The sequence below is a fragment of the Xiphophorus hellerii genome, chromosome 9 (assembly GCF_003331165.1).
Source record: "Xiphophorus hellerii strain 12219 chromosome 9, Xiphophorus_hellerii-4.1, whole genome shotgun sequence".
Taxonomy (NCBI): domain Eukaryota; kingdom Metazoa; phylum Chordata; class Actinopteri; order Cyprinodontiformes; family Poeciliidae; genus Xiphophorus; species Xiphophorus hellerii.
In genome coordinates, this window is record NC_045680.1 from 237,232 (window position 1) to 263,241 (window position 26,010).

The following is a 26,010-nucleotide window of genomic DNA, read 5'->3' on the forward strand; positions in this document are numbered from 1 at the left end:
CAACTAAATGACCACAGTCTATATTTAGGTTGTGTAACATAAAGTAACTGTATGAAAATGTTCAGCCATAAAAGTTTTATTTAAATAAAATTATGAAAATGTTATTAAAAGTTAATAACAGGTTTAGACAAAAAAATTTACAAGTGAAAGGTCAGCCAAATATAAAACTTACCTGTTAATTGTCTTAAACAATAATAAAAACCAACCATTTATGATGAATAGAAGTGTAGTTGCATATAGCCAGTCATTTATTTTTTATATATTAATTCTTTATTCAACTTTTCTAAATATCAGGCTGCTGATTATCTGATTCCCTCAGATGTAAAAACCTACAAAGGTTTTTTCCTTTGAAGGTGCCATTACATTTTTTTAGCAAATCTATTACAGGAAATCTATAGTGAGGCTGTCAAACAAGTTTTGTATGAACACTGTTAATGTTAGCTCCTTTTGAGGGATTCAAAGTAACACTTTGAGGGATTCAAAAATGTTACAAATGTTGGAATATGTTTTAAAACTTTACGACAAGATATAGCTGTAGATTGAATTTCAAAAAAACAGAAGTCAAAATTTGACCGTCACTTTAGTTCCTAGTCATAACTTGTTTCTTTCTGTTCATTTCAGTGTAACACAATGTGAGCATGCGCGATGGTCCGGAGCTAACAGCTACGGTTTCAATTTAGAGTATTTGAGCTTACTTTTATTTCTAAATGTAGCAAATGGTCTGGATTGTTTGGGTTAAATGAATATTATATACATTTTATATATGTTTGGAAGCATTTTGTGTCGATTCAATGGTTTTAAATAACACTGTCTGCTTACTGCGTGTCATTAGCGTTTTGGTTGTTAGCCTCAACAGCTCAAAACAGCGCTGAAGCTTAAATTACAAACAGTCCCATGTCTGTTTTCGACTTAATGTTACTTATGTTTGTGAACGATTACTTCTCTTAGACGTTTCTAAGCTCAGACTGTTAGTGACAACCGTCGGCTGGAGCGTTTGTCTTGTGAAAAATGTGACGGCGTGTGGAGAGGAGCAGGATGGACAGAGACTTGTTGCGGCAGTGCCTGGTCCGCCATGGCGAGACGCTGTTCAACAAACTGAAATGTGAGCAAACGGAAAACCCAGACTTCCAGGCGGTGGTGACTGACCTGTGCAAAGCCACGTATGACGGAAGGTATGGCAGCATGTCGGACTCGCGTTTTTCTTCGACATTATACCTGAATTTAAAATTATTTGTACACGTAATTTATCACATTTTGGTCACATGTGCATTCAATGTCTAAACAAGCGTTCGAGGAACGGCTATTTCAAAGCTTTTGGGTTAAAAAAAAGTCCTTTTTATCCTTAAAAAAGTGCTGTTGCTAGAGGTGATAAGGCGTTAGACTTTTATCGCGATATTTTGTTATAGTATTCTGATATCGATAAACATAATTAAGGAAACTCGGGTTTTTTTTTTAGGTAACTGTATGGCTGTGACTGCATCGCACAGCAGTCATTCACCACAAACTCAATTACATTTATTATAAAAACATTCCCATTTGAAATAGGTTTCTTCAGAACACTACTTACTTAAAAAAGTATGATTTATATCACTAACCTCCACACAGTAACTGCATTTAATCCTACTGTCAAATTTATTGATGCTCTCATGGACCAAAAAGTGAGTAAATGAGTCAAAATAACTTTTTTCCATAATACTGTCAGTTTTAAAAAAAAATAAATCAAATTCATTCGCTTTTCACTATAAATGATAAACGATGCGATAAACTACCCACCCGCAGTGGTTTTAGATAGATCTAAATATCTGTTTTTCCATTACAAACAATAAAAATACTATTTTTTTGTGAAATAATATGGACATGAGGCTGTGAAACAGAGTAATAATCTTAAATATTGAACAAACTTACTTAACACATCCCAACTACATGTTTATTTAATTTATTTTCTGGTAGAAGCTATAAAGTTAGTTTACATGTGTAATCCTTATAAATCAGATACAACAACCAAACTACTACACCCTGGAATCTGTTCTGGTTTTATGGTTTGTGTCTTTCCAATGCAGCGTCACAAGGTCGCAATGTCAATTTATGCCTTTCTGCATACGTCAACGCAGCTGCCTCACATGAGACATTAATATAAAGTTTTGCATTTGAAAAGCATTTTGTTTGTTAAATGTTTTTTTTTTTCAAATGTACAAATTGCTCTTTTCACTTTCTTTCGTTCTTAACTTTATCTCTGTCATTATACATAGTAGCATAGTAAAGTTTTCAAATTGTTCTGTGTGCCAAACTCAGCTTAATGGGTTTTGTGGGAACGCTGCTAATTAAATGTTGTTAAATTGTTGTGTGTGAAGCAGAGGTGAGGAACATGCCAGTCCACTGGTGGAGCAGTTCATCGCCAGGAAGGCTGACATTCTCTTCTGCCCGGCATGGAAGACCGCCAACCCGCCACCACAGGACGATGAAGAGGAGGAGGACGGAGGTGTGTGTTGACCCACTCAAATTAGAAGCTTCTTATAAAGCACAGGCCAGGTTTTAGAAATTCAGTTCAATAATACTTTGTTCATTCCAAAGAGAAATTAAATGTTATTGTAACTCAGATCATCTAAGTATCTTCAAGGAGTCACTGTGGTTTCTCATGATGTGGGCAGGAAGGATTTCCAGTAGCAGTCAGTCTTGCAATCAGTCTGAAGGGGCCTCTGACTGAACACCGTTGCTGCATTTCCATTACAGATGTGGGCAAAACTTTGTTTTTACACTAATGTTTGCAATTGGGGTGTTTCTATTAAGTAAGAAATACAATTAAAATCACACGAATAAGTTTGTTTATGCGATAAGTCATTAAAAAACACGCCATCATCCTCCTGTCACTTCCTGTCGTCTTCTTTGACTTTTTCACCTGCAGTAACATCTGGTTGTTGATTATGTGACTCGATGTGAAAAAAGTCTTTCCATTGAAATGCATTACTTTTAATGCAGCCGAAAAACCACCAAAAACGTTTAATTGAAAAACATGATTTGTTTTGGAAATTGCCGTGTTTCTAGTAAGCACATTTATTTTCGCAATTCCAATTTGTGCAGTTTTTAGGTCTGTGTGAACACAGGTAGTGTCATGACTGTCTCAACATGCTAACAGCTCAATTTCAGGGCAGTAAAGACGATATTTTTTACAGTTTTATGTCCTGGATTACATCATTGGTTGTTTGCAAGCACTGCTATTCCACCTCATTTGCTTCTCACTGCAAAAACACAAAATTTTACCAAGCAGTTTTGGTCTAGTTTGTAGTGCAAATATGTTATTGTACTTGACAAACTAATTTAAAAGTAGCTTTTCAGCAAGATACAGTGGCTTATTTTAAAGTAAATAATTCCTTCACGGTGATGTAAAAGTGAAATGCTCTGCCAGTGGAAATGGAAATTTTTAAAATTAAAATTAAGGTATTTTTTACTTAAAACAAGGTTATATTTCTTGCTGAAACGTTACTTATAAATTAGTTTTGTCTTATTTGAAGAGTATTAAAATATTTGCACTAGAAACTAGAATTACAAAACTTTTCTACATAACTAAAATCATTATGTAGACCAAAATTACTTGGTAAGGTTTAGTTTTTTTGAAGTACTGCTGCTTCTTTTTAAATCTGTGTCTGGTTATATGGTTAGAAAGCGAGACATGAATAAGTAACTTTATTATTGAGTTTTATCTACAAAAAGATTCAGAAGAAAATGATTGAATATGAAACAAATAGAAAACAAAGCTTAGTTTATGATTGCATTTAGTAATTCTGTAAATGTGTGTGTTCTCTTGCAGAGCCTTATGCCATCATGCCACCAGTGGAGTTATTCATGGAGCTGCCGTATGAGGAGAGAAGATCCATGATGTACAGGGACTTGGAGAGAGGCGACATCGTGGTGGGACGCATCAACAACATTCGGGAATATGGCTTCTTTCTCACACTGCTGTGCATGGCAGGAGGCCTGAAGAGAGACATAGAGGACCTGGAACTTTCTGTGAGTCTGCGCGGCAAACTTGTGGAAAAACCTGATTTGTCAATTTCGCAGCTTTCATGTGTGCAGCAGCTCTTGAATTGTTGAATGGCTGCCAGCAGGTATGAATGATATTTTATTCCGGCCCACAAGAAGAATTGTTTTGTTGCCGAAGATCCTGTTTCTGTCATGTGCAGTTTGTGAAGTCACGTAGTTAAAAAAAGTCAGATGATTGTTGTTATTCCATGAATATGAAGACTGCAATGTAACGTAACCAGACTGCAGCGCATAAATATAACATACATTATTCTTTGTTCACACAGATATATGTGCTCATATCAGTCTCACTGCAGGCTCAATCTGAACCTCTAAAATCGCAACATTAACTTGGCCTTTATAGTTTTATTTTTAATTCTAATGTTTTTACAGTATTCTCTAAAAAACAGCCTTCATAGAGGAATCATATGAAGCTGCTTTACAAGAACACCTTCCAACTGCACTATTTTAACTGAAAGCTGGCATGAACATTTCACTGTTATTGGTGTATTAAAAAACTATTCAAAATAAATAAATGATGCTCAGCCTGGCGGGCCGCCATATTTATGATGCACTGTACAGTTATTGTTTTGTCTATTTTCTGTTGTTTGTGCTCTCAGGCTCTTTGTCATGTCAAGGAAATTCCCTCCACCAGCAGCCATGATGATCCTCTCTCCTACTACCAGATCGGAGACTTGATTAAAGGTGTGTTAAATGAAACGGCAGCATAAAATATAAACACAGATAAAATATAATTTAATAGAACAGTTTAGACGGCAGTCTGTAAGCCACTAAGGAAGAAACGAAAGCTTGTTTAGTATTAGCACCCTCAAACGTAGCGCAAAGGCTACTTTAATATTGTAAAGTTAGTCTGTTCAGCACAGACTGATGACTTTACCAGAACCAAACATAGAGAAGCAGCATTCAGCTTCTATGCACCACAAATCTGGATCAAACTTGATTGCGTTTGGCAAAGTGTAATGTTTATCACTTTTTTCACTATTGGTAAAAGTTTTGGTTTTTTTTACATAAATCACTTTGAACTGCCTTGTTGCTTAAATGTGGTTTACAAATAATTAAGGATACACCGATAAGATTTGGGCCGATGTCGATATCCAATGTTAATATTGCTGTTATGGCCGATAACCGATATTTACCGATATTCCATGCATTTCATTACCGTTTGACACCCTTGGAGAACAACAAGTTAAAAAATAAATATTGGTTGTTCATTTTGGCCCATTTTTATTTATTGGACTGATACCAATAGGTTAAAAAACCAAAGTCGAAGTTTATTTATGTAGTGCATTTAAAACAGCCTCAGCTGACCAAAGTGCTTCACAGCAACCACAACATCACAGGTAGATAAATGATGAGGCAAAAAATAAAATTATGTTCAGTGAAAATAATAAGACAATTATAAAATTGGCAGAAAATACCAAAATCTAAAAGTGACAAATACCGATGTTGGTGCCGATATATTGTGCATCCCTACAAATAATATCAATACTGGCCCATATTTTCAAATCGGTGCATCCCTGCTGATATTTCGTTAATGTTTTCCATCTTATTTGATGGCAAAAAGAATCTTTCCTGAAGCAGTTTGTTTATTTTGCTCTGCAGCTGGAGTGAAAGACATCGATCGGTTCCAGGAAAAGATCACAGTGTCCCTCCACCAGGCCTCGCTTTCTCCTAACCTGGTTCACATCAAGCTGGGTGTCATAACCAGAGAAGATCTGCCCACACACTACAGGTAAAAACGCACTGAACTCTCTGAACCACCATGTGGTTTAGCTACAAATACCTGAGCAGCTATTACACCAGTCAGTGGTGCTGCTCAGTAATACAACACTGATTGATTCGTCTGTTGCCTGTGGAAGTTTAAGTGTTAAAAGTGGTGATATTTTTGTTTAAAGCAGATTATTTGATGTGAAAGTTTAGCTCAAAATGCTAAGAGATTAATTCCTAAAACTTGAATAATCATCCAGTTTTCATTAAGGTTCATTATTTGTGTTACAGCCTGTTGAAATAAGCAGTAAATCAATTAATTGCATGATAAACTAAAACGAGCTCAATAATCATTTGCTTGATTTATCATGTTTTATTTTTTCTCACTTTCTGCCAAAACCTGCTGAAGTTTTCAGTCTGCTGCTTTGCTCTCAATTAAACCGTTTTTAAAGAATAATTTTGTTCATTATTTATTTAATTTCATTGTTTCTATTATTTATTTTGGATATTTAAAATGTCTTCCAATTTTTTAAATTAAATGTTCGTTAGAATTTAAAGTTTATCGACTTTTGAGAATGTTTTATATTCCTTGAAAATGGTCTCCAAACAACAATATTATCGTTTATTACAATAACTTCTGGGACATTTTATCGGCCAGCAGGCTTTGTTACAGTGACGGTTTGTGTTTGTTTCTCAGTCGTAGCGTTCGCGCCGCCGCCGACTCCAGCGAGACGTACGAACGAATCCTCACCAGGTGCCACGGCTACGAAAACCCGTCTGTGGTGGAGTATCTGCTGCAGAAGGTGGGAATCAGTGACACAAACCCGCCGTCGATGATGAGAGGGTTACAGTGGTGAGCTGTCTAAAAACCGTTTCATTTTTCATGTTTTGCAACAGCAGATTTTGATCTCTGTTTTGCTTTAAAATAAAAGCGTGGAGTGAAATGCTGGATACTCTGCTGTCACTGAAACGTCTCGTTCTGATTCTTTGATCTTGTGTTTCCTGATACTCACATGGCTTCAAAAGTCAACAACAGACAAGTTGAACAGCATTTCTCTCATTGCTGTGGCTGGCACAGTGCTGCCTTTGTTTTCTACTTCTCACCTCAGATGAGCTTTATAAAGTTTCTGGTTTTGTGTTTTTTATTCTTCACAGTAAACTTTTCCAGAAGGAGGATTTTGCTTCTGCAATCAGAAAGAAGCAATCTGCATCCTGGGCCCTGAAGTGGTAACGTTACTCTGCCAACTTTATAGTTAATATTAGGGGTGCACCGATTTATCCATCAGCCTGTTTATCGGCGCCGATTTCCTGAATTTGTGACATCGATGATCGGCTGATATTTACATGTGAAACCGATCTTATCCATCAATCTCATCTACCTCAGCAATGGTCTAAAAATCAGCCATTTTTGTTAAATAAAACAGTAATTTGTTGTTATTGAATGATTCAGAAACAAAAACCCAAGCACAGTGTTTTTAGCACTGTTTAGGTTTATTTAAAATGAATTAAGTCGATTTCATTTGCACAGAATGATTATCAAAAACATGGAAATGATGAGAAAAACTCACAAATACAGACCGTGTGGAAATAAATATAGTCAAATTTATTTCTGCTGTCATGGAACCAGCAGTGGAAAGGAATGAAAGTACCAATCTCAAAACAAATATTACGATTTAGGGCAGGGGTTTTAAAAGTGTGGCCCGGGGGCTATTTGTGGCCCTTGGACTGACGTTGTTTGGCCCCCAATCTTTCTTTTAACTCAACAAACATGCAAAATTAAAGTAATAATACAAAATTTCTGCAAAAATTATTTTTGAGAGTAACCTCAGCCCTAATACACCATTGTAAAAATCTACATTAAATATTTATTTATTTTTCTTTTAGGTTAATTTTTGTCCTGCAACTACTTTTGAGTTTAAAATTTTGTCCCACATGGCGAAAGGTTTGGACACCCCTGATTAGGTTGTGAAGATGGGGTGTATATTTTATCACTGTCCTCTCCTGACAGACCGCCCACCAGGTCATGTCTGCATGTTTTCAGTTAACTCAGCGACTTTCTTGCTATTTTTAGCGACTTTTCAGACAAAAAAAAAAATTGGTATGGACCAAAATCGATGGTAAGCTGCAATCGGTGCACCCGCAGCTAATACAGATATAATATCGTCTGTGGTCGTTTGTTAATTTACCTCCATACAAACCTGTTCTCTGCAGTGTTCGCGCAGGTGTGGACCACTTCAAACATGGCCGTCACGTGGAGGCCATGAACGAATACAACAAAGCTCTGGAAATCGACACCAATAACGTGGAAGCGCTGGTGGCGCGAGGAGCTCTGTGGGTTTACTTCCTTACATCTCTGTTTCCTTATCATGTGCAGATTCAATTGTCCCTCTGCTTTATAGATTATAAGCAGCTATTCACAAATTGAAGAACAAAATGTTCTTCAATTTGTTCCTCATACCGATATGACGTATGAGGAAGAATATTTTCAATCCAACACCCCTTCCTGTTCTGTAGAAAATGTGAGGCGTCTTTGTCTTGTTGCCTTTTGTTGGTCTGGGTGTAGTAATGGACTCAGATCTGAACCTTCAGAAACACAAACACAGTTACAAAGTCGGCCTTTTATCACCTGAAGAACATTTCCAGGATTAAACGACTGATGATTCTAGAGAAGCAAGAACCAAACAGCATTCCAGCAATCTGGAATAAGCTTCCAGAAAACGGCAAAACAGCCGAAACACTGAGTTCCTTTACATCAAGACTAAAATCCAGTTGCTTTAGATGTGTATGGAAGTTTTTAACGATGGCACTTGACAAAATTGGATTTCTGTTATTGGTAAAAGAAAGGCTTCAATGAAAAATCTGCAGAATGTGTAATTCTTTTTTGTATCTGATTAATTGATTAATCAAACCCAGAAAACTGCAAAAGAGCTGAAACGCTGAGTTCCTTTAAATTCAGACTAAAAACACAACTGATTGATTTTGAACCATAACAACTGAAACTTTGACCAACATATTTCATGTGTATCGATGATTTTAATGATGCTGCTCCACAAAATATGATGTTGGCTACTGGTTTCAAATTGGTGACTACATGATGTTTTGATGATATAATAAAAAATGAATAAAAATACTTCATTGATTGATCGATTGATTTTTCCTACTGCAAAGATTAAGTTGGAGCCGTTTGACTAAAATCTCAGACGTTATCTCTCACATTTTCTTTTGTTTTCACTCCCCAGATATGCTAACAAAGGCAGCATGGTGAAGGCTATCTCGGACTTTGAGCTGGCTCTGGAAAACTGTCCGGACCACCGGAACGCTAAGAAGTACCTCTGCCAAACTCTGGTGGAGCGAGGAAAACAGTGAGCAGCGCCTTTTGCTTTTCAAGTTGGATGTGATTTTAAAAAAAATTAAATAACAGAGATTCCCCATTCCAATTTTTTTTTGGTACTTATTTTTGAATAAACAAGATAAAGTGGTTAAAATGTTAAATTTTTTTCTCTTAAAATAAGGTTTTAATAATTAAAAGTCTGCATCTGATTGAGGCTGGTTAATGAAGACTAGCAAGGCATTAAAACATTAAACGTTACCGTTTCTGATCTTGATTGAACAGAAAATCTGTGATGGTTCATCCTGCTGCTGTTTGTTCAAAAATGATAGAAATTTGACCCGTACATGCAGATGGAGACTTAAAGATTGTTACCAACATAATTTTCTCACACAGAAAAATGTAAACAACACAAAGAATTCATGATTCCATAACCAATTTTTAACAAAAACTAAAACCAAGATTATCCAGAGACTTTTACTGGAAAGCCGACTTTGCTGCAGCCAAATCAGCTGTTATTTTTTCTTAAACGTGGTCAAATATAGCAAACATCTTGAAACAAAGTGAGCCAAATCCTGTTCTTACTGAAAATAAATGTATTCAACAAAGCCCAAAAGAAACTGGAAACTAGATGTCTTTCTTTTAAACACATAAAATCTGCTGCGGCTTATTGGGTCATTGTAGAAAAACTCAAACAAACAAATTAATAAAAAATTTTGAGAGTAATCTCAGAAATTCTCTTCATAGGAATAATAATAAATTTAAGTGCATGAGGTTCTTTAATATTAGCAAAGCTTAGAAACACAATCCTGATTATTTTAGAAAGTTTTGCAGAATCAAATTTTTACATAACAAGTTTCACTGTCAGGATGTAAAAAAACTTGTTTGTATTCAGAACTAACATGAAACCTGCTGGCTCAGTCTAATCGTAGCAGGTTGTAAGTATTAATTGATTAGATCTGCATAATTTAATTGGTTAAATTATGAAAATCCATTAAAAATATTTTTAAAAAGCCATCAGATTTGTTTCGTGACGTCATTTGTAATCTGGGAATAAAACTCATCTGAAAAAAACTACATCTGATGTTTATGTTATTTCAGACAGTGAAACTTGAAATCTGACTTCCTGTTCCAGTTTCCCATGAAGGTTAAAGGTCACTGCGGTGCACGTAGCTGTAACTGGGCCGTGAAGGAAACGCAACGAATGTTTTCACAGGTTTCTGTTCTGTGTCTTTGTGTCTTACAGACTTGAAGAGCAGGAGAAACTGGTGACAGCGGAGGGATTGTACAGGAGAGCGTTGTCTCTCGATGACTCCAATCTTGAGGCCAAAGACGCCCTGCGCAACATCAATGACACCATACAGGTGAGCGGGGCAGAACACCTCCACACGTCAAAATACAGGAGAATCCTGCAGAACAAATTACAATATTAGTTACAAATCTAAACAAACATGTTTAATTTGTCTTAGAAAGTAAACTGTACCTACAGGTGCAGTAAAAAAAGCAGAACTTTGTTACTGAGTAGTTATATTTTTCTTATGAAAGCAAATAATTATTCAAACATTTCATACGTTTAGTGGGGTTTTTTGTATTTTAACGTAGAGATTCAACAAACTGAACTTGAGCCTTAAGTTTTTATCTGATGTTAAAGTTTTTTTATGTTTAACAACTTGACATTTTTTAGTAAACTTGTTCTATTGTACTGTATGTTTGGGGTTTTTGTGTTAAAGAAAATCTGTTCTATAAATAAAGTAAAAAAAATATTTAATGTAAAAGGAATTTCTTTGTTGTCTCACAATAAAAAAATAAAATAAAGAATAGTCTGTTATTAATATAAACACCTTGTGACCTTTGGATCAGCAGCCAGCTGATGAGGAGAAACTGTTGGTTTGCTATTAGCTGTTCATAATGTGACGTTAATTCATTCGTAGTTTAATTTGTAGTTTATTGTGAAAAGGAATCGTTACGTTTTTTATTTAAATTTTGCTGTAAACAGTTTTCATTTAATGTCGGGTCGCTGGGCGTCGTCCTGACTCTAAGGTTTGTAATACTGATGAGGTGTTTGGTATGTTTGTGTTTCTGCTCCACCTTATACTCTGACCTTTGACCTCCTGACTGCCACGACTCTCTGCCGCCTGCCTTGTGGGGGGCTGGAAACGCATAAACTGCTCTGTGCCAACGACTCTTCGTCCCGTGGAAACCGGTGCGCGGCGCTTATACATGCTGCCAAACACGGTAACGTTGAAACCTTTTTTTATTTCAACCGAAAACAAATGTTGTTTGAATCACCCGGACCTCTGTCTACGGCCGCCAATATTTATGGGAAATATGTGACTGTTCATTTTTCCATCATTCTGCAACACATTTGACTTGTTTATTAATTTTCCTTTTAAACTTTAAAATTAATAATCGTCCGACTTTATGGATGGATGTGATTTTGGGGCTTTCTGAACGGTGTGAATGTTTTTGAATCTGCCGCTCGGGGCTTTTTGCCTGCATGCTGCTGTCGTGCCTTGTCTGTAAAGAAATCGATTCGCTTGCGAGAAGAAGCGCTTGCTAAGGAGGAAGTCAAAGCGACGAGCAGCCAGACCAGCGCTGAGAAATTACGTAAGATCTTAAAAGAGGAGAAAAGGTAGGTTGAACCTCGCCGAGCGCGTAACGACAAGTCAGATTAATTTTCTTTTTCAAAACAAAAATGCTTTTCCAGCTGGAGGATTTTTAGCGGATGTCTCTCGTTTTTAGGGCGAAGAAGAAACACAAGCGATCCAATTCCTCCTCTTCAGCTTCCTCCAGCAGCAGTAGTTCTTCTTCCTCGTCGTCTTCCTCGTCCCGCAGGAGGTCTAAGAAGAAAAAGAAAAAGCGGAAAAAGTCCGGGCGAGGAAGAAGCAAGCACCGCCGGAGGAAGAGTGAGGAGGGTAAGAGCGGGAAAGGCAGGATGGAGAAAGAGGAGGAGGAGGAGTTGGAGTGGTTTCCCGCGCCTCCCAACACCTCCGCCACTTTTCTCAACCAAAAGGGGGGCCTGGTGTTTGGAGGGGCGGAGGAGGACGGGGTGGGGGGCGACGGGAAAATCAGCCGGCTGTATTCTCTGGCAGCAGCTTCAGAGGAGGAAGAGTCGGATTCTTCCCACAGACAAGGGAAGAGGAGGGACAGAGCAGATAGTGGGGTGAATAAACGGAAAACCAGCAGAAGCCCGAAGAGAGACAGGAGAACAGAGAGCAGGGAAAGATGGAGGGAGGAGAACAGAGCAGGAAGGAGAGAAAGAAGCAGCGTGGAGGAGAATCACACCAGGAAACTATCCAGCTCCTCAGCTGAGGTGGAGTATTCCCAGAAACCGGAATATTCCGGAAGGAGCAGGGTTAGACACGACTCCTCCACCAGGAGCTCCTGTGATGGCGGTAGGTACGAGAATAAGGAAGAGAGGGAGAGAGAGAGAACGTCGGATCCAGAACAGAATAAAAAACCAGAGAGTTCTGGAGATCAGAACGGCCAGCGAGACGGCAGAAACAAGAACCTCCCGTCCAACCTGCTGGACATTTTCAACCAGATCGCTCAGTTCGAGAAAGAAAAGGGGGTGAAAGCAAAAAAATAAGAGTCCACCACAAAACCAGAACTACGACAGCGTATCAAAACCATTGTAGATATATATACATAAAACAGGAGGACTTCTCTGCCAATAAATTTGGGTGTTTATGAGCATGAACCGAAATTTACTAGAATAAATTAGAAATTTCTGAACTTCAGCAGGTAATAATCTGCATCAAAAGAGAAAATTTGAGTAATTTCACATATTTCCTAGAAGAAACATGGAAATTACCCTTACATTTTTTACTTTTGGAAATTTTCTGTTTCAAAAATGAAAGATTTTCACCTTTTTGAGCAAAACATTTCTAATTTTTGTTTTTTCAGAAAATTTCTGGGATTCATTAAAAAATGTTTGTTTTTTCTCACCAATTTGACTTTAAGCTCATTCATTTTTCTTTTTAGAAAATTTCTAAGATTAATCTCAAAATGTCTGAGTTTTTCTTGTAAACTTTTTGAGCTCAGAAATTTGTTTTATTCTTGAAAACTTCTGAGTTTAATCTCACAATTGTTTTTTGGTGGAAATTTTCTCCTTTTTTACATATATTCACAACGGCCCTAATTGGTCGTCATGTAGAAGAGACTAAACGAAAGGTAAAATGATATTTGTTCAGTTTAATCTTTGTTCATGAAATCCTCCAGGGCCAAACCTCTTGCTTGTTGATCTTTTTACTTTCAGTGTTGAATAAATGAATAGTTTACGCTGACACGTCTTACCTCTTCTGATAAAATCCAGTCTTACTTTCTGCAGAAATATTTCATCAAAATGTCATGAAGACGTGATTTTGTTTACAACGTCTTCCGTTGTGACCCATCTCTTTGATTTCCCCGTTTAGAGGAGAACCGTTGATTATTTTTTACAAATTACTACAATGGCTTTTTTTTTATTTTACTGTTTTTTAATGAAACCAGTTGCCTTTTGTTCTGCTGTGTGCCATCCTGCAACTTCCTCTTCACAAGAAGCTGATGGTTATGCTTCTATTCTTTCTTTTTTTGCCTTAACATGATATTTCAGCTGTAATCAAAGAGTATGTCACCTGTCATAAAACCATCTAATATGAACCAATAAAAGCATTAAACCTGTGGAACGTTAATGCAGTTTTTTTATTTCTGCTTCATCATGATAAACCTTACCACCAGTCTGTATTTTATATTTTATTTTCCCTTCACCAGTTTTAGAAAGTAAATATATTTTCACCAGTTCTCTTCAGATATGCAAAGAAATTACACCATATATGTTTAATAATAATTATAACTATTATTAAACATATATAATACAAACACATGCAGAAACTGAGGTGGATAAAGGCGTTGAAGATTAAACGATCAGCTTGGATTCTCTGCCTCCTTCTCCAGACTCAAGCCTGCTGTTATTCTTGTTGCTTCATTTTTATTCTACCAAACCTTTTCCTTCCACTTAACTTTTCGATATTATGCTAGAAGGGAGAAACTTGAACAACCAGTTTCTGTAGCAATGACCTTTTGTGGATTAACCTCCTCTTGGGGGTGTCATCAGCTGCGTTTCCATTACAAATGTGTGCAGAACTTTGTCAATATCCCTCTAATGTACAAAGAAAAAAAATCATCTTGCAATTGCTTCTTTTTAAAAATCAAGCCTAAATAAGTTTATTCACACAATAAGTCATTAAAAGACACAGAGCCGCCATCTTCCTACCACTTCCTGTTTGCACCAGTGGTAACATCCGGTTGTTGATCACGTGACTCCTGTGATGCGAAAAAATGTTTTCACTGCAGATTTGCAAAATAAATTTCAAAAAAATTATTTCATCATAGCACCAAAGCTTTTTTTTTTTTTTTTTGAGTGTTATTTTTTTATTTAGTGGTTTCAATGAAATCAAATCAAATTTATTTAGGAAATTTTAAGGTTGATGGTAAAGTTTTTCTTACCATTGTAGGTCATTAAATTTAAGATTAAAAAATTATTTTTGTTTTCTTAGCAACCGAATTTGGGTGTTCGTTATCTGTAAGCTATACCCAATAAATCTAAATATTAATCACTTTTAGATTGAAATACGTGTAATAAAACATTTTTGACTAATATTCATGTTCATTAAGATGCACATCTACTTAAAAAAAACTTTCAATGAAATACAATCCTTATGCTAGTTAATAAATTATAAAGTGTCACGATTGAAAACGTAAGATTACCGTAATTTATACAATTCTGCAGCAGTTTTAGCTCCTCCGTGCAGAGCAACAGGACACAGGGAAACTTCTGGTCAAATATTCAGCTGTTTGAAGTTCAGTCACACAGAAACCTTCCCGAGTGAAACGCGACTGCTTAGCAGAGGCACACAGGACCAGCAAAATTTGTGGAAAAGGATTCATTTTCCAGCCTGGCATTGATCCTGACCATGGGATTATGCCGCGGCCTACGGTCCTGTTTGAAGTCCAATTAAGAGCTCGGACCGCCGAGACGTGTGCCGCTCAGTCCAGCTCCAAACTTCAGTGGAAATTGGGAATCATCAAAGGACTTGCTTCAAGCAATTGGTAAAAAGTCAACATATTGAAAGGAAAATAATAAAAGTTGCTGAACATATTTTCCTATATGCAAACAGAACAGAAGAAAACTTTGGTTAGTAAACTTTGCCATTTTTCTTTCTTCAGTTTTAATCAGTTTGTTTTCTTTCTACTCGATTCTAATTTCGCCGATTGAAGTCGATTCCTCCGACGGAATTTGTACCGAGCCAATCAGCGAACAGAAGGAGAAGCTGTGAACGATGACGTCGATTCAGACATTATAGTGCATCACATAGATACACTGATCAATGTAGGGATGTCAATAATATTTTATAACGTTATGCACAAAAATAGGGGGGGAAAAACAGGCATGATATCTATTATAAAGCTGTTTCTGATGCCCGCTACATGCTAGCATGGGAATGCTATAGCTTATGTCTGTGCCAGCAGTTAGCTTCACATCCACATCCTACAGACAAACTTATGTATTCCAAAAACAAATAATCCAGATATTAGACAAGTAAACTTAATACAGAGTTAAATTAAATTAGATTAAATCATTTTTAAATAAGCCAGGAAAATGTGTAGCTCTAGAAATTTTGACTGAAGACCTGGGATTAATTATTCATTTCTGTGGAAGAAGAATTGCTCTATTTTTCCTAATGTGAAGTAACTATCTGGATCTATAACAGAGTTAATTTGGCTTGTAGCCTGACAACTATTATAAACTTGTAATTCATTTATTAAAATGCTTATTTATAATTAGAACTGTATTTTACCAAACATATTATGAGATATGTAAAATGCAAAGCTTTAATGAAGTACTTAGCTGTTAGGTTGTCAATATAACGTGCAAAAACTTAAATGTCCACCTGATAAATAAAAGTAAACGAGACGCAGTGCTTTGCTACACCATGACAACTAGATGAAGATGTCAGGAAAAAGTTAATTAAGAAAAAGTAGTGAGAGAGAAGGAAGTAGTTCAGTTATGCTAGCTTGACTTTGACAACCTTAACGTGTAGATGTGCTGTGGAATCCTGTGTGTTTCGGTTCAGTTAAATTTTTTTGTTAAAAAGGTGACTTACACACCAACTCTGACAGATTGTCAGTAGAGCATGTGTTTACATTAGCTATTGGCCTTTACACCGCAGCAGCTTTAAAAACATGCAAAAGATGAGATGCTAACCTGTTTTTTCCATACATGCTAGGCTACATGATGGTGGGGCATTGTCTCCATGTAAGTACTACAGTAAATGTCACTGATGCTTAATTTAGTATTACACAGAGCTGAGTAGAGTACTCAGAAATTGTAATTGAGTAATATTTGTAGTGTACTTATATTGTTTGTACGTTAGGAAGGACGGGAGAGCTGGAGCTGTAGGTCAGCCTGTAGTTTCAGTGGCAGCAGAGGAAGTGAAACATTAATTAGCATTAATAGCCGCCTCATACTTTGCTTCATACTTTGGTCTTTGCAACTTCCACTAAGCTTTTTAAATTATTTATTTATCTATAGTAAACTTTTATAACTCAACAAATTACAAAGATGAACTTATGCATGAATATTGAGGCATGAGGCAAGGGTTACAAACAGGAAAATGAGAAGGTTTTGGCAGATGACATGTACTTTTAGGAGTATTTTTACTATGCTGTAAACTTTTACTTGAGTAATTTTATTATGATGTATCTCTGCTTTTACTTCAGTAAAATTTCTGGATCTTCTACCCACTGAATGAAAAACAAACATGTTTTAGCCAAAAATTCACCAGACAGACACTTGAGACACTCAATACTTGAGTAAACTTTTTACCAAATACTTTTTTACTCTCATTTGAGTAATTTCTTGCTACTTTTTACTTTTACTTGAGTAAAAGATATGTTGAAATAGTGCTACTTCTGCTTTGGTTCAGCCTTTTGGCTCTCTGCCCTCCCTGCTTGGACCTGGATGTGGGCGACCTTCCTGTTGGCTTATTGGAGCTTTAAGCTACTTGGTGTCACGTATTTGATTTAATAACTGGACACACACATCAGTGGCGGTGCAACCAGTCATGCGTTGCCACAGTAAGCTACTTTGGGCTTAGCTGCCACCCTCAGGCTCTCCTCCTCCATCATTACTGGTCCCATCATCAGTGATGCTGTGCAGGCGCCACGTGTCTCGCTCTATCTTGTTAGGCGGCAGATTAAGCACTAATATACGGTCCGAGAAGCCTCTTCATTTAATATTGCACACACAGATTCCTGATCCGTCTCCGAAGCCTGACGACTTAATCTATTGGTATAAAATACTCCCTGCACGATGCTTAAATGCTCCTCATGCTTGACTCATTAGACCAGTAAAGAGTCACTGGATTTACGTTTTGGTGCTCAGTAAAACGGATAGACACAGGGATTATTGTGTACTAAATATCCTACTGTCATTTGTGCAAAAATAACAAGTTAAATTGTTATTTTGTCCATTTAAAACTACAGAAGTTGGTCTTGCTTTTATCTTTTTATATTAAAATGGAAAAGTTTGAACAGAATAGAAAAGCTCTCAGCCTGGTCTGATGCAAAAAACTTCAACATCTTCACTGCCAGAGAGTTTCCAAAAACTTTACTCAAGTAAGACTAAAAACTATTTGGTAAAAGTCTCAAGTACTGAGTAACTGATAAAATTATCAATCATTTAATATTTCAAAATTTTGGTATTTTAAAGAACAAAATGACAATAATTCATATAAGTAACAAAAAATAATCAGGCGAAAGAAAGTTTATCTAAATCAGTTTCTGTCAATAAAAAACTTAGGAAACTTTAACAAAAACTGCAAGTCTGAGTCTGGTGGATTTTTGTTTAAAACATGTTTGTTTTTCATTCAGTTGGTAGAAAATCCAGAAATTTTACTCAAGTAAAAGTAAAATGCTTCATAATCTTTTATTCTACTTATGAAGTATTTCTACTTATAAGTATTACTTCATAAGTAGAAATACTTCATTATAAAATTATTCAAGTAAAGGTAATAAATGCATTGTGGTAAAAATACTGATAACAGTAATTTTTTTCCAAAAAGTTACTTAAGTAAATGTAACTAATTACTACCCAGCTCTGTTCACTGCTTCTGTACTAAAAGTGTTACAAGATCCTGACATTAAATAAAAATAGAAATGAAACATAAAGGTTCAGCTCAGTGATTTTAAATATCACTGGAAATTGTTAATTAAGCTGAAACGTTCATTCTTGTTACAGAAAGTTTTGTATATTTCAAGCTTTTTAAAGATCATGACTTATAGCTAATGAAATGCCAAAATTATGTCTCAGAAAATGAAAATATTATATTTGTACCACAGAAATATTAAATGTTATGGTCCTGTTGGCCTACACAATCATAAAGAAGACGGCTGAGCGTTAATGCCCTCCACAAGGAAGTCAAGCCTCAAAACGTTGCTGCATTCAAGCGTTTATGATATGGGAAGTTGAGTGGAAGGAAAACATGTAGTCAGAAAATGTGCAGAAACCACAGGCGTGAGAATCAACACATTCAGAAGTTATTCACATGAACTGCAGCTGCAGACTGATTTCAATTTCCAGCAGAACATGACACTTAATCACACTGTTAAAGGTACTAATACCTGCTTTATTAAACATTTAATAACCACTGTGCAAAAATGGCTGCTTGGGTTGTAAAAGTTGCAGAATCCCAGGTATAATAATGTAATATTCAATCTTTCTAATGATCTGAATCTTAAATGTTCATTACCTGACAAAATCATCAAAATTAACCAAAATAAATGCCTTAAATATATGTAATATGTTTAAAAAATGTGTAGCTAGGGTTTATAATTATTTAGATATATTTTCATATTAGATTACTAAAATGATAAAACAATTTTAATTGATAATCTATCAGTCTATTGCGTCCTGGTGTGGTGAAGAGACTTTGGCTTTAACTTCTACAAGGAATAATTAATCAAAATTAATGTTTTCTATTGTGATTTTGAAATGTATTTTCATTTATTTATTGTGATATTTCTTAGTGGGAATATTTTCTAAAACTCCCGTCTCGGTGTTCAGCGCTGCAGTTCCGCAGGTGTCCACTGGAGGGCAGTGGAGCACTGTAGTCCCAGGCTGCAGGTTTTAAAACCACATTAAAGTGGGATCCACTTATCTTGTATTTGTATGTCTTTTGATGCATATTATAATTCCTAATGAAAACGACATATTTGTTTTATGCGTCATAAATAGTGTCAAATGGTCTCTCACTGCAAATTCAGCCATATTTAAATCCTGCAAATAATAATATTTGATTTGAAAATCATTTTATATATTCAAGATGTAGGAGGTTTTAGGGCCCAATTCACATCCAATAAATAACACTGATGCTCAGAGAGTAACTGTTATGAAAAAAAAAAAAAAATTGTCGACAGAGGAAATAATATTTCTAAGTATTCAGTCAAATAAATCCATTATTAAAATTAAAATTTTATTCTAGGTTCCACAGAAAATTCTTCAAAAGCAGCAACACACACAGGAGAAAGCAATATTATGGAAAAACATTAAAAAAGAAAATAAATGTATGTATATATAGATGTGTGTTTATTTTTCTTTAATGCATAATTCCAAATTATTTATGGAAAATTCACTAATTTCTCTGTAGAGCATTTCTAAAATAAGGCAGTTTGGCAAATTGAAATACCTTTGTGCAATGTTACTTTGTGTAATTGGCTGCCATTTGCAAATCAGCCAATCCAGAAGCAGCATTTATTGTCCTTGGCACTGATTGGCTGAACCCAGCGGAAGGAAGATGGTGGATGTTAGCTTCAGCAAAGATGGTTTCCACTGTGTGTATTCAAGTATATTATCATATATTTGGTGTTTTGAAATAATAAAATAGGCAGTTCTAAAGGCTTTTCAGGAGGTTTTTATGTATTTGTGGATTTTAGCTGTGGTCCCCAACATCTGCAAATACCATGGGGTCCACCGTACGTAAAAACCTTAATCAGGTTGTTTCCTCATTAAAAGTCCATCTTAAGTTAGGCCAGTATCATTTTAGTTTATTATCTCACATATCTTTATCTATATTTAGTTGCTTTATGTCGCGTTAACCAAATATTTTTTGTCTTTGTCCGATTTTTCTTAATGGTGAAAAAAAAAAATCATCTTTGATCTCGACTAGATGCGTATCGCTGTCGGTGAGCTAATTGATCAGAAAATATTCAGAGAGTCTTGCTGACTATTGAGCACTTAAATTGGAGAAACGTTCCCTGATTTCAAAACTTTGGCTGAAGAAGGGGAACTTGTAATCCCAGTGTCCAGTGTGGCAGCAGAACGCAGATTCATCCTCCAGCTCAACATCAAAACCCGGAGACATTTTATTACGCACAAGCGATTGAACAGTTCAGGTCCATGCAGACCAGGAGGAAGATTCAGGCCACAGCAGATTAATCTTTGGTAATTTAAACGTAATCATTCAGTTTTATTGATGATATTTATATGTATTTACTGGAGCCACAATTAGAGGTTTTTATCACCAAAGAAAATATATGTATTCACCTGCGAGGTACAATGTGGCTTCTGTGTTCAGCTTGTTGCATATTAACTACATCAAATGAAATGGAATATGTCATTATTGTCATTTATGACTGGAGTTTTTTACCCTATCAGACAACATGGGGATTAATACAACACATGCATTTCATTAATGTGAAAAAATGGTCTATTTTGATTTAGACCATTTTATGCTTCCGGGACTTTTATCAGTGTAATTACAAAAATGCTGCTAAAATTAAAAATTAAAGTTAGTAGCTCCGATATACCAGCAATTAAGTTGTAATATGCTTGAAATGAAACGTTGAGGTGCCTTAAGCCAAGCTGGTCCAGATCTGGTCCAGGATGGTGCCGCAATAAGTCACTAAAGGAGGAGCTTAGAGGTTGTGCTGCAACTAAGGCTGAAATGATTAATCGTGATTAATCAGTTACTGAAGTAATCATCAACTAATTTAGTAATCGATTAACTGTTAACTGGAGTATACAGCTTCAGAAAAAGACCATCTGGTGGAAGAACAACACATTCAGAGCAGTATTTAAGTCAAAACTGAGCAAAAGTATTTACATTTTGCATTTAAGATAAAAAAATTACTTCTCAAGTGGCTTAGCTTCAAATTCTTAAGAAAATCTCATATTAAGCATCTTTTGCATCCAATTATTAATTGGAAGCTACATTATTTGCTAAAAGTGATCAGGCGTGCGCTAAAGCATAATAGCATAATATAAAATGCTATATTACTGCATTTTAAACAATAAAATGTTCATTTTCTTATTTTAAAAAGATTTTTTGTATTTACATCTTTTAATGTATTTCTAATATTGGCTTCAGTGAAAAATTTGCAGAAAGTGACAATCTTTTTATCCGATTAATCAATTAATCGATTAATCAAACACAGAGAAGAATCATTCAGCTTCTTTGCACCACAAACTTCCAGAAAACAGAAAAACAGCTGAAACACTGAGTTCCTTCAAGTCCAGACTAATAACTCACCTGTTTAAAGTTTATGTTGAACCATAATAAATTAATCATTGACCAACATATTTGATGTGTATTAATGATTTTAACGATGTCACTGTCTGTTATCGATTTACACAATTATATAATATGTTTATGAAATGTTGTAAAGCATTTGAACTGCCATGTTGCTGAAATATGCAATACAAATAAACTCGATTAATCGATAACTAAAATAATCATTAGTAATTTCTGTTTTCTAAAATTGCACATTGACTGAAGAACACCCAGGTTTTACTTTAACACCAAGGCCATCTTTAGACCGTCCTTCTCTACACTGGAGAAGGACGGTCATTCATCTGGAAGGTTTGGTTCAGAATAAGCCGAGAGTTAAGAAAAAAAGAAGGTGATAGAGGAAGAAAAGAAAGAATAGAGGAAGTGTGGAGAAGATGAGGGCTGCGTGAGCCTTTAGACCTTGAAGGTTCGGGTCTCTGTGCTCGTTGGGAAGGTCAGCGGCAGCACCAGCAGCAGGTTTTCCTGCTTGACCGACTCTGATGAAGCTGCAGATTCTCGCCTTCATGAATCATCCAACTCTTTCCTTTCCTCCAGCCGCCCTCCCCGTCGCCGCCTCGCTCCCACATGGACTCCGTTTGACAAAGAGAAGGGGATTCCTCCTCTTAGGCCTCTTTCTTCAGCACTGAGGCAATCAGACTGTTGAACACGCAGAGGGAGATGAGACATTTTAAATTAGTGTTAGGAGAGGGGGAGGCAGAGAGAAGGGGAAAATGACATTTTTCATTTTCTACAATAAAAGGTACTACATTGAATTCTCAGAGCATGACAATACGGAGGAGTAAGTAATGGAATAGGAGCAGCCGTGGTGTCTGTGTGTTAGTGGATAATGAGGAATTTAAAGATGTATGCTTCTCTGCTGCCATTCAATCAGACTCTCACCCTGTCGATGTAACGGGCCCTCATCCCTGAGCTGCTTCAGGAAATCAAACTTTCCTCTACAGGAAGAGAGGACACGTTCAAAAATAATTTATGGTCATCACTTAACGCCCTAAACCACGGCTGCTCAAAGTTTTTGTCACGTGGGACAAAATCGCTGACTCAAACATGATGGAGTCTCAAAAAACACATTTTGATTCTTTTTACATGCTCAGTGAACTGATCATATTACTGCAGTAATCAGGTGATTTTGCAGAAAAGGTGTAAATAATTTTAAATCTAAAACTATAAAAAGGGTTTTGCATGTTTGCCTCATTAAACGAAAGGCATCCATTGGTCTGTTATGGTAACAGATTTTTCTGGACGATAAATTGTCTCAGAAGTTATTGTAATAAACGATAATATTGTTGTTTGAGACCATTTAATAATGCAAGAACATGTTCTCAAAGATCAATACACTTTAAAATCTAATGAACATTGAACAGTGGGACTGGAAGACATTTTAAATATCCAAATACATAAACAAAACAACAGTGTATTTACAGATAAACTCCACAGTTAGTGCTATCTAAAACAGAGAGGCTAATTTCTCTTAGCTACTGTTTAAAATAGTAAAGACAAGAGGAAATGTTTGCTGAATATTCAGAAATGTTTTGATTCTATAAAGTCAGGAAATAGACACTAAAAAATCCAGTAACATTCCCATCTTAGCTCCAGTTCCGTGCACCAACACAATAATATATCTTTATTTTTGTTCTGGTTTTTACTTCCTCCAGTGCTCCTACTGTTTAATGATAAGGAACATGGTATTTGTAAACTTTTAGAAATGTTACTCAGTGACATAGCAACAAAGCGACACAGTAATTTCAACTTCAGAAAACGCCGTCAAGACCAGGAGGATCCACGCTCAGCGCAGGGAAATATTTGTCACTGTTAGAAATGTAAACACTGTTTTGACATAATTGCTGCCCTGAGAATGTGCGAAGTTGAGAGAAGCTCATTTATTAGCGTCTTAACGTCCCCCGGGGGCTGTTTCCACTCCCAGGGAGCAGTCATTAGGGAGCACACACACAGCAGGAAGCCCAACACAAAGTGCACCATGTCTGTGGAACATCGTCTCACACAGAAACACATTAGAGTCCTGCTTCTTCATTGATTTTATTTTAGAAGCAGAAGCCAGTCTTTAACATTTTCAATTTGTCTGAAGATTTGTTTTGGTCCTGGATACCAAATTGAGTCACTGAAGCAGAAACATTTGGTAAAACTGAATCAGTGTCCAATACTGTGTGTGTTTGAGTAATGAAATAATTTCATGCTGGTTTTTATCAGCGTGATTGCGTCCCACCGTGTCTGTGAACATGTATTTATTGCTACTATTAGCTTTGTAATGTAACATGAAACAGGAAACTGCAACAGCCACTACAGTCTGTGAGTCAGTGTGAACAGAAATGTCATACTTGGTACGTTTACACTGCAAAAACACAAATATTTTTGATCCAATTTCTATTGCAAATATCTTAGTACACCTGAAATAAAACAAAACTACCTTATTAGTATTTTTCAGCAAGATATGGGAACTTGTTTTAAGCCAATAATTCCTCAATATTGATGAGAAAATGTTACTTTCATTGGCAGATTATTTCACTTAAAAATGGGGAAAATGTCTTGTTATAAGTGAAATAATCTGCCAATGAAACTGGAACGTTTTCATCAATATTAAGGAATTATTGACTTAAAACAAGCTCCTATATCTTGCTGAAAAGTTACTTATGAGTTAGTTTTGTTTTATTTCAAGTGTTTTTAGATATTTGTACTAAACAGACTAAAATTACTTGGTAAGATTTTGTATTTTTGCAGTGTTCATCATGTGATCTTCGAGTCAAGAGAACTTGCTGGCCAAGATAAAAATAAAAATAAAATCTTGAAAGTAGTCCTATTTTTTCTTATTTCACTTGGTGAAAAAGTACTTATGCCTTTGACAGATTATTTAACGTATAATCTGGGAACGTGTCTTGATATAAGTGAAATAATCTGCCAGAAATTATTGTGTTAATACAGGCTTTTATATCTCACTGAAAAGTTACTTGTAAGTTAGTTTATTTCAAGTGTATCAAAATGTTTATGCTGGAAACTAGACCAAAAATACTTGGCAAGGTTTTGTGTTTTTGCAATATTCGGTGGGAGTGGGATAAATTATTTGTCATGTGGACACAAATGAGCCACAACAGCCAAAGAAACAAGTTTCTCAAACCTTTTTGCTTCAGTTATAGAAGAAACTGAACCTTCAATCAGACAAAGTCCTTCTGGAAATCCGTCTTGATACCAGTGAGGTTCCCTAAGCGGTGGTCCTTGAAGAGCTCTGTGCGATCAAAGAAGACTTTTGTGACAAATGTGGGAACATTTTCAAGAAAAGTAAAGTTTAACCAGGCACTACGAAGAGGTTTTGGTTCTGTGGGACGGTGTCAAAGCAACCAAACATTGTAACTTTTCCATTCGTCGATTCCAGCAAAACCACTGCGAGAAATAAAAATGACAGACTTGCAAACCTGGTTAGCTGGAAGTCAATTCCCTCTTTTCCCATTTCTGTAGCAAACACTATTATGCAATAGTTCAAAAAACGTAAAAGGGAACAGAAAAAACTGACCAGATTAGAAAAAATAGGACCCAAATAAAGTATAAAGACTATCTACACAGCAGCAGAAGAGACTAAATTCAACTTTTTTTCACTCCTAGAGAATAAAAAATAAAGTTTTTTTTCCATCTTTGTTAAAACTGTCACCATGTTGTGACAGTTTATGAGACAGATAATCTGTGAAACGTTTGATCTCTTCCATGAGTGATTATTACTGTCTGAAGAAATGCACGACTTCTGACCAAAAACAACCAATCAGAGCCAGGAGGCGGGTCTTAGTGTTGTCAATCAATCTCCCGCTCGCTGCTCAATGTGATAACGGCAGAGGAACAACCTTTTATCGTCAGTGGCTATGCTAACTAGCGTAGCATCCACAATAGGCTGTGCTAGCTGCAGTCTAGCAAAAGAGGAAGAGCGATTGACAGTGCTAAGCCCCGCCTCCTCGCTCTGATTGGTTGTTTCTGGTTAGCACTGGGAGCTAACTAGATTCACAGATTCACAGTCTCTTAACAAACTGACAGTTTCAACAATTTATTTATTTTTATATGTTATAAAAGTTTCATTCTGCAGCTTTAATCCCGCTGGGACTGACATTTATTTTTAAATTTAAACCCTGTGTTTAATCTGTACTGAGTGTTTGCTGGTGTTTAACTTGAGTAATTTTTTAAAATCTGTTTTTACCGACCAGCGACGTCGTCGGGTCCGGTCAGATTTCCTGGTGGTTTTGATGTTATTGAATCAGAATTGAGGAAATGTTCAGATTAGAAGCCAACATAACATCCTTCACCTTTGGCAAATAAAAAGACGTTGTTGAATAGTTC

General features: G+C 36.1%; 1 protein-coding gene across 3 annotated transcripts; it reads left to right on the forward strand.

The window, feature by feature from the left end:
- The first annotated feature begins 616 nt into the window (after positions 1–616).
- On the forward strand, positions 617–12,865 carry ttc14 (tetratricopeptide repeat domain 14). 3 transcript variants are annotated; one of them, XM_032572329.1, is made up of 12 exons: positions 618–1,172; positions 2,355–2,479; positions 3,806–4,005; positions 4,638–4,722; positions 5,641–5,770; positions 6,443–6,598; positions 6,901–6,972; positions 7,957–8,076; positions 8,985–9,107; positions 10,320–10,437; positions 11,599–11,705; positions 11,816–12,865. In XM_032572329.1, the coding sequence occupies exons 1-12, from the start codon at positions 1,036–1,038 to the stop codon at positions 12,660–12,662; spliced, it is 2,220 nt and encodes a 739-aa protein (XP_032428220.1). In that variant the 5' UTR covers positions 618–1,035; the 3' UTR covers positions 12,663–12,865. The 3 variants fall into 3 exon arrangements, with proteins under 3 accessions (XP_032428221.1, XP_032428220.1, XP_032428219.1); XM_032572328.1 differs by having other exon boundaries at positions 1,036–1,172; positions 2,352–2,479; XM_032572330.1 differs by having other exon boundaries at positions 617–1,172; positions 2,352–2,479; positions 11,599–11,842.
- Positions 12,866–26,010: the final 13,145 nt, after the last annotated feature.